This window comes from Dipodomys ordii, unplaced genomic scaffold (genome assembly GCF_000151885.1).
Source record: "Dipodomys ordii isolate 6190 unplaced genomic scaffold, Dord_2.0 Scaffold49, whole genome shotgun sequence".
NCBI classification, from domain to species: domain Eukaryota; kingdom Metazoa; phylum Chordata; class Mammalia; order Rodentia; family Heteromyidae; genus Dipodomys; species Dipodomys ordii.
Genome location: NW_012267265.1, coordinates 11,276,010 through 11,284,647, shown reverse-complemented (window position 1 = coordinate 11,284,647; position 8,638 = coordinate 11,276,010). Strand labels below are relative to the sequence as shown.

Genomic DNA, 8,638 nt, shown 5'->3' with positions numbered 1-8,638 from the left:
GAAATTGGGATGAAAAACATGAAAATTAGTCTTCACAAAACAGAAATGTTCCACAAATTATCTACAAACAGAAAGCTTCCTCATATATTTACAAATCCTTGTGTCTCCTTGAGTTCATTCTACATGAACTGTTTAAAGACGACTTTGCATCTCTGGCATGCACTGACTGCTTGAATCCTTTGTCTTGCCCTCCGAATGTGGTTAGACTAACGGGGTATCTCTGAGAATAAAATCTGTAAGTTCCACTTCTTTTGTAAATACTCTTTTCTCCTTAGAAATTCCCTTTTTGTTATCTCCAACTTTTCGTACTGTTTTGTCAGCTTATCAAGCTGGTCACGTAAATGCTGATCTTCCATTTTGGTGCTAAGGCACAGGTCAATGTGGGCCTCATTGGTTCTGTCCTCACTAGGTTGAATCTGCATTGCAAGCTCCCTTGCTTTGCTGTTTCCTGTTTTAACAACATCCAGTTTAGGGATTTGTCTTTCCAAAAATGATTTTTGCCGTATAAACTGGCTGTGAGCCTTCCATTCCCTGGCTGTTTTGGCAAGTTCTATACTCCTCTTGGCCTGTGTGATCTGCAGTTGGCTGGATAGTTTCTCGTGTAGCGGTAACCTAGGTTTCTGTAACTGAACTTTCCTGGCTATCAGTGGCTGGTGTTCATATTCATAGTCCACACTTTGTTGGGGGTTGATGGGGCTTGATACTTTCTCCTTTAGCTCTCTCTCCTCTTCCTCATCACAATTCTCCTGGCTCTCTTCCTCAATTATTTCATTGATACATCCCTCCTTGGGTTTGTTTTTGCCCCTTACAAATAACGTGTCTTTGTCCACACTGTGCATTTGGGTTTTCCTCTTGAGCTGGCCTGACTTCCTTAGCGCCATGACCGCTGTGGCCCTGAAAACGGGCTCATGTTTCAGTAACTTCTCTGGCTGCAATGATATACATTCAATAGCCGAATCTGGTGATGGGGGTGGGGAGTTGCTGAGGCTGTTGCCAGCGCAGGAGTGTTCATCTGTCGACGTGCGCAGTTTATTGCAGATGACTACCCTCGAGGGATGGCACGTGTCAGGGGTCTGACGTCGAGGGAAAGCAAGTTGGGGAAGATGTTGCACTTTCCCTGTGGCTCCCAGGATGTCATTGGGGTGGACCTGGCCAACCCTCGGGTCATGCACGTCCTGCGCTGTGGCCAGGTCCTCGCTGCGTTGTTGCAGGTGTTGAACAAGTTCAAGCTGGGGCAGATCGTGCGCTTTCCCTGTCTCTGTCTTGATGTCAGTGCGGCTGACCCCGATAATAGTAATGTCGCAGGCCTTCTCCGCCTTGACCAAGTCCTCCCTGCGTTGTTTTGCCTTGTCTGCTGCCAGTTTGGCCAGGGCAGTGGTTTGCCTCATGGGCCGTCCGTGGACGGTGTGCGCGCTCACGCTGACTTGCGAGCTGGTGGATGTCTTCACGGCGGCCCTGTCCACTTTGCCATCTTCCCTCTCGGAATTCTCCCCATCCGGATGGTCTGCAGCCTCGGGGCTTCCCACCAGAGGGACGGCGCGGGAGCTCTCCAAGCTACAGGCAATTCTGGGAAGTTGGACCTGCAGGGCTTCGGCCTTGGCCCTGGGGCCCTGGCCAACAACGCCAGTCCCCAGAATCAGGGGGTTCAGTGTGGTAAACGCCCTGTTGGGGACCCTGCGTTCTTGCCGGTCATTTGCTGCCAGATTGGTCCTGGCAGCCAGGAGTTTAGGGGTGGCACTGTCCCCTCCCCCATGACAAGTGAGGGGACCCCAGGTTAGGAATGAGACGGTCTGGTTGACTTCCTCCAGTCTGCAGGTACCCCCGGTGGGTGGTCGGCAGAGGGCCTCTCCCTTTGGGGGGATCGCAGGGAGCTGCACCGTCTGGGTCATGGTTGAGGGGGCCCTATGCACTCCCCGGCCCTCCTCGGTGGTGGACGCGGGCCTGGAGGATGGGGCGGCCTGCAGGCAGATGGTTCGGGAAGGCTCAGTCTTGGTGTTGGAGGAGATGCGGCCCAGGTTGACCTCCTCGTCCTTGCGAGTGGACGGTGATGTTCGCAGGCCTCCCCGCTCCTCCCGCTTGGCAGAGGAGGTGCGATCTGCGCTGTGCGTCAAACTGGGAGCCCTGGGCTGTTTCGCCTCCCTGGCAGCACAGGAGACCCCACGAAGGGTCAGTCGGAGGCCCCCACCCTCCACAGCCCCAGGGCTCTGGGCACTGGCTGGGGAGGGCCTGCGCACTCGGGCCTCCTCCTGGGTTGGGGAGGACCCACCAGGAAATGGCGATCTGGTGGTCCTGCTGTCCACTGCTGGGGAGCAGATGGAGACGCGCTTCCTGTGGGTGGCAAGGCTGGAGGAGGCCGGGCCCGAGGTCACCTCCTTAGGCGTGGAGGGAGGCTCAGCAGGAGGAGGCCTGGTGGCCCAGCCTTCACCTCTGCGGGCACTGGACTCACTCACTCTCTTGGTGGTGCTGGACGTGCCCCTGCCCTGCCCTTCAGGCCACATTGCCCTGGCCCACCCCTGGGGAACCAGGGACTGGCTCTTCCTGAACCTCAGTCTTGGCGATAGTAGGCAGTGTCTGGCTCTATGGAAAGATTGTTTCTATCTCAAACACTCTCACAAATACAGCCACAAAACCCTAGCTATCCGAGCTCTGGCACGAGCCTGCGCTCTCTCCTAGGATCTCAGCTCAGGGGCTCAGAGAATTCTGTGAACAAAGGCCTGGAATGGGGAGATGGATGAGTCAGGGGAAGGCTCTCTATTCAAGCAGTCTCTATGCTACTATGGGCAGGGCAACAGGAAATGTAGTGGCCCTGATTGGGGATGAACGGTGTACCCCACACTTCTGTTGCTGTTGGGAATGGCAGAATTTGGGGGAAATACCTGTCTCCCCTTACAAGACAGTTACTGCAGCTAAATAGAAGTTGTCTTAGGCAGGATGACAGGACAAAAATAAAAAAACAACAAGGCAGAACAAATTAAAAGACTATCTTTGGGGAGTTGTCCTCTGAGGGTCTTGCCACGAACTCATCTATCCCTTAAATGCTTCTAGACCCAGCCTGGATCAATTAAGGCTGTGTTCTGCACCCTAAGTGCATGTTTGGCACACCTGATCAAGTTGTCTGAACCATTCAATTACCCTTTTGGCAAAGGTCAGTGCATTTGAAGAACTGTCAAGGAGATTCCATTGGAAGCACATATGTTTTCTGTGCAAAGAAGACATATTTCTTCTGCTCCTAATCATAGTCTAAGTACTAGAATTTGACAAACTCTTCATGTTCTTCAAGTTAACTTTTTAGTGAAAGATATGAAACTTGTACATATGAATCCAAGGTAGCCAGGGAGTGTAGGAAAGGCTCTTTTAACCTCTTCTAAGGAAAGTGTTTGCTTTGATTCTCTCATGGCTGTGCCAACATATTACATAAATCATTTAAGGCAAGAAAAGTCTCATTTGGACTCATAGTTTCTGTCTGTCTCTATAGAGACTCTGTGGCAGAAGAGCAGCTCACTTTATTTCATTCAGGAAGTGAAGAGAAAAAGTACACACTGCCGTTCTTTCTCATTGATAGCAGCCATATGCAAATTGGTATGCATTTCAGGAAGCATGGCTGCAAACTCTGGAGCTAGACTAACATGCTTCAGAGTCTTCACCCTCCTTACCTCTGTCTTGTAACACAGCTTTGCCTGTTCATGGCTTTCATTTCCTCCTCTTTTAAATAGAGATAATATCAGTATTTCTGATGATTTTGTTCTGAGTAGAATGAGATAGAATCATAGAGTTGTTTTCATTTATGTTTTCTTCATAGCCAACTTTCTTGGTCATTTCTTTTTTCCAGTTTTAGTAGAGACAGCCTATATTTGAGTAGGTATGTCAGTCATGCCACACAAAGAAAAGCATAAGTATTTCTAGGGTTGCCTGGTTCTTATTGTATCTATTGGCCAGTCATTCTTCTGTAATCCTAGCCATTCAGGGGGCTTTTCCTTTGCTAGGCTAGGAAGATACCACTGAGCTATGTCTCTCACCCTGTTTTTAGGGTTAGTTCTCAATTCCCACTCCGATGTATGTCTGAGCTTCCAGTTGCCTACTTTCAAGCTTTCTATAATGCTGTGATCACCAGCACATGCCAACACACAGTTTACTTCATAGACTTTCCTGCCTGTGCTAGCCATGTACTTAGAGTCTCCCAATTTTAGCCTCCCACATAGAATTGGATTACAAGCACATATCATTTCACCCAGCAATGAGATAAAAAGGAATCTCTGTAACTTTGACACCCAGGCTAGCCTTGAACTGAAATCTTTTCATTCTCAGCTTCCCAAGTAGCTAAGGATTACAGGTGTGAGCCACCAGGGATCATTACATAACCAAATATTTTAATGATGCCAATTTAATTTGTACTATGTCTAAATGTAAGCTTTTTGACATATTTATAATGTCTGATATGATACTTGAAAGCATGAATAAAGAATTATTCCACAAAAATAAAAAGCTGACTACCCTACAAAAATTGATTCAATATTCAAATTTTATATCAAAATTTATGAGTGAAATTCATATTATCAGATATTTTAATATACTACTAATAATAAGAATCATGTAATGAAAATGTGATAACTGCTCAGAAATGAAGAGAGACCAATTTTGCAGTAGTAATCATTTTTAAAAATTGGATTATGGAAGAGGCACCAGTGGCTCACACCTATTATCTTGACTGTTTAGGGGCCTGACATGTGAGGATCACAATTTGAATCCAACCTGAGCCGAACAGTTCATTTTCAAAATGACCAGCAAAGAGCAGAATTGGAGATGTGGCTTTAGTACTAGAATGCCAGCCTAGCAAGCAAGCTGAGCAAGTTTGAAGTTCTGAGTTCAAATTCTGTCACCAGCAAAAGGGGAGGGGACTTAATGTCACTTCTGCCAATTCTGCCCTCAGCTTCAGTGGCTTGTCCTTGGCTGGGCAACCACCATAGGAAGTATGGGCCTTCCTCACTTTCTGATTGATTGTTTTTTTTTTAATTTAATTCTACTCAAATAAAAGCTACTAAAAACATTTATGTTTCAGTCTTTGTGTGCTTTCATTTCTGTTATGCTTTCATTTCTCTTGTGTGCATACCTAAAATAGAACAATTTTATTGATTAGAAATTAGAGATTAGAGCCATTTGAAACAGTTTTCTTGTTATTCCCCCACTTTTGAGTTCTGTCCACCTGGTCTTAACCATCCTTGATGACTAGCATCTGGCTGCAGAATCATCTGACAGTTGGCTCCTTGGACTCTGAACCAGTTAAAGAGTTAATAATCCTAAAGAGCGAAACAATCCATCGAGGCACGGTTAAAGGTGACAAAAAAAATTATTTACACTATTTACACCAGAAAAGGGGCCTATGACTACCTTGTCCTGGGCTGGATACCCAGAACCAAGAACAGCCTTGACTACCAAACCTCTAAGCCTCCAATAGACAGCCCTGACCTTTATTAGTTGGTCTGCAAACCACCTATCAGTTGGTCTGCAAACCTCTAAACCTCAGACCTCCATAACTCCAAAGCTCCAAACCTCCAAAGGGGAAGGCTTTTCCTTTTCTTCCCTTCCTCCTTCTCTGCAGGCCTCTCCACTCTCCACAGGCCTGCCCTGCTCTGCTCCAGAAGGTGCCTTTTCCACAGGCCTCTCTAGAAGAAGGTCTGGGTCCCTCCAGAGGAGGCCCCAAATGGCTCCTCGATGAAGCTCCAAATGTCCTCTTGAGGAGGCCTCCACAGGCCTGCCCTGCTCTCCAGCGGGCTTTCCCCTCCTGCCATCTCTCCCCACTCCCCCGGGACTCAGAACATGCAGCCTACATATAGGCTGCGCCTCTCCCCCACTCCAACAGAACTAATGGTTTCACCTGCCTAATGGTTTCCAACTGTCATTCATGCCCCTCCCCCGAGCTGCCCACTGTCCAATCACTTCTTGACAGCTTGCCATATGGCGCTCAGGCCCCACCCCCTCCAGCAGCACACCCCGCCCCCTTTCGGCAGCATGCCCCACCCCTCTGGCAGCATGCCCCATGCCCCATGTCCAAAGAGGAGAAGAAAGGAGGCTCAGATTCTAAACCTGGGATAGGATGCAGAATGATGGGGCTGGGGCTCTGTTCTCAGCCCCACAGAGACCATAGTAACATTGCAAATAGGGGGCAAGAAGACAAATTTCCTCATAGATACTGGAGCTGCTTATTTAATATTGAAAAATCCAGAAGGACCAATAACTAAACAAAGACTAAATGTCCAAGGGGCCACTGGAAAAAGTGAATCCTATCCATGGTCCCTGGCTAGAATAACTAATAACTAATCTTTTCTCATCATTTCAGACTATCCTTATCCACTCCTGGGTTGAGACTTATTGAAAAAACTAAAAGCCAAAATTTCTTTTCAAGAGGAAGATGTGAAATTATCATTAGAGGAAGATCCTCCAGCTAGTCTGCTGGAAACTTGTCCGCTTGATGAAGAATACATGTTGCTTCCCCCAGAAGATGTTAAAACAGGCTTTAACTTCAGCCCTAGCCTTGGCCTTGCTGGATCTCTGTAAGCCTTCCAGCTCTTTTTGGCAGAAACCAGAGGTATTGCCAAGGGGTTCTGATCCAGACCTTGGGGTCTTGGAAAAGGCCAGTAGCCTACCTCTCCAAATGATTGGACTCGGTGGCAACCAGCTGGCCATCTTGTTTGAGAGCAATAACAGTAACAGCTACCCTGCTAAAAGAGGCTGATAAAGTAACTCTGGGACAAGTCTTGAAGGTAACTGTGCTACACTCAGTGGAAGCTTTATTAAGAGCCATGCCTGCAAGGTGGCTAACAAACGCCTGAGTTATGCAATACCAGGCCCAGTTACTGGATCAGCCAAGAATCACCTTCATAAAGATAAATGCCCTCAACCCAGCTACTCTTCTCCCTGAGGACAATCCCAGTGGGCCCATCCATGACTCTGCAGAACATCGGCAGAGACCCGACTGACATTCCCAAGGCCACTCCTGATGAGGTACTTTACATAAACAGAAGTAGTTTTGTCAAGGATGGAGTTCAGTATGCAGGGGCAGCTGTGATGTCAGCAGATAAAGTAATTTGGGCACAAGCCCTAAATCATGAGATCTCAGCTCAGAGGACTGAACTAATCACTCTCTCAAGCCTTGAGGTAGACAAAAGGAAAAACTATTACTATTTATACTGACAGCCATTATGCTTTTACTACAGCCCATGTTCATGGGGCCCTACACAAGGAAAGAGGACTTAGATATTGGCTCTCCTGAACACCATTTGGCTTCCCCAAAAGGTGGCCATTATTCATTGTAAGGGTCATCAAAAAGAAGAGACCCTTGAGGCTCAAGGAAACAACTGAGCTGATTAGGCAGCTCAGGAGGTCACCCTAAAACCAGTGGGGACTCTAGAGCAACAAGTTATTACACCCCTACCAGAGCTACTGGAAAGACCTCATTATTCAAAAGATTTAGAATTAGAAAGGAGCTTCCCTACTGAGACACTCCCCTCTGGATAGAGAAAGCTGGAGATGCATGGATATTCATCCCTCGGGCCCTGGGGCAGACCTTGGTTACACTGACACATGAGAACACTCACTCATTTAGGGGAAACTCACCTGAATCAGTTATTGCAAAAACATTTCTTCATTCCCCACTTAAAAGACCTAGTCTCGGGCTCAGTGGTACAGCGCTTGCCTTGCATGCATGAGGCCCTGGATTCGATTCCTCAGTACCACATAAGCAAAAAGAAAAAAGCCAGATGTGGCACTGTGGCTCAAGAGGTAGAGCACTAGCCTTGAGCTGAAGAGCTGAAGGACAGCGCTCAGGCCCAGAGTTCAGGCCCCACGACTGGACCCCAAAAAAAAGACCTAGTCTCTGATGTGGTATCCTGATGTGTAAGTTGCCAACAGGTAAATGCTGGAAAGATGGAACATGTGGAGAGGATGCTTATATGAGGAACCTCACCTGGTGAATTTGGGGAAGTGAACTTCATGGAGGTAAAGCCTGGAAGGTATGGGTATCGGTATCTGTTGGTACTAGTGGACACTTTTTCAGGCTGGGCTGAGGCACACCCAACAAAAACCAAAAACACTCAGGTAACAGCTTAAAAATTACTCCATGAAATAATTCCTCCATTTAGCTTACCCTTAGCAGTGATCCAACAATGGCCCAGATTTCACAGACAAGGTTAATTATTAGCTAAGGCCATAGGAATAAATTAGAATTACATTGTATTTATAGACCTCAGATTGAGGGCAGGTAGAAAGAATTAACAGGACCTTAAAGGAAATCTTAACTGAATTAATCACAGAGACTGGCCTTTGCTTTTCTCCCCTTTGCTTTCCTCCAAGCAAGATGTACCCTTTGTGTTAGAGAATTCACTCCCTTTGAAATAATTTATGGCAGACCACCCCCTTTGGTTCCTAAACTTGGGGAAGCTATATTAATAGAAATGTTTAACCACAATCTTGTACAGTCACTGCAGGCTTTGCAACATGTTCTTTTACGTGCCTGTCCTTTAGTGGCTGAGAAAAACTCCACCCACTCTGTTGCTAGTATGGGTAAAAAGGCATCACACTCCTGAATTGGAACCCAAGTGACAAGGATCTTACTCAGCAGTGCCAACTACACCATCAGTTGTTA

The 8,638-nt window shown here is 47.1% G+C and overlaps 1 protein-coding gene across 1 annotated transcript; it reads right to left on the bottom strand.

Moving 5' to 3' along the window:
* Positions 1-206: 206 nt before the first annotated feature.
* LOC105988485 lies at positions 207-7,988 on the bottom strand. The gene is made up of 3 exons (XM_013020110.1): positions 7,864-7,988; positions 6,642-6,713; positions 207-2,577 (listed from the first exon to the last, which is right to left on the bottom strand). Exons 1-3 carry the CDS (start codon positions 7,986-7,988, stop codon positions 207-209), a joined length of 2,568 nt encoding a protein of 855 aa, XP_012875564.1.
* Positions 7,989-8,638: the final 650 nt, after the last annotated feature.

Bases quoted from the DNA above. Each gene is read 5' to 3' on its own strand.
- LOC105988485 (XM_013020110.1), bottom strand. From the start codon at position 7,988: ATGAAGTTCACTTCCCCAAATTCACCAGGTGAGGTTCCTCATATAAGC. The intron at 6,714-7,863 runs GTCTTTTTTTTG...CTCTTTTAGCAG, and splicing joins GATACCACATCAGAGACTAG to GGTAGCTGTTACTGTTATTG. The intron at 2,578-6,641 runs GTAGGCTACTGG...ATCTTTCCATAG, and splicing joins GAGTCCAATCATTTGGAGAG to AGCCAGACACTGCCTACTAT.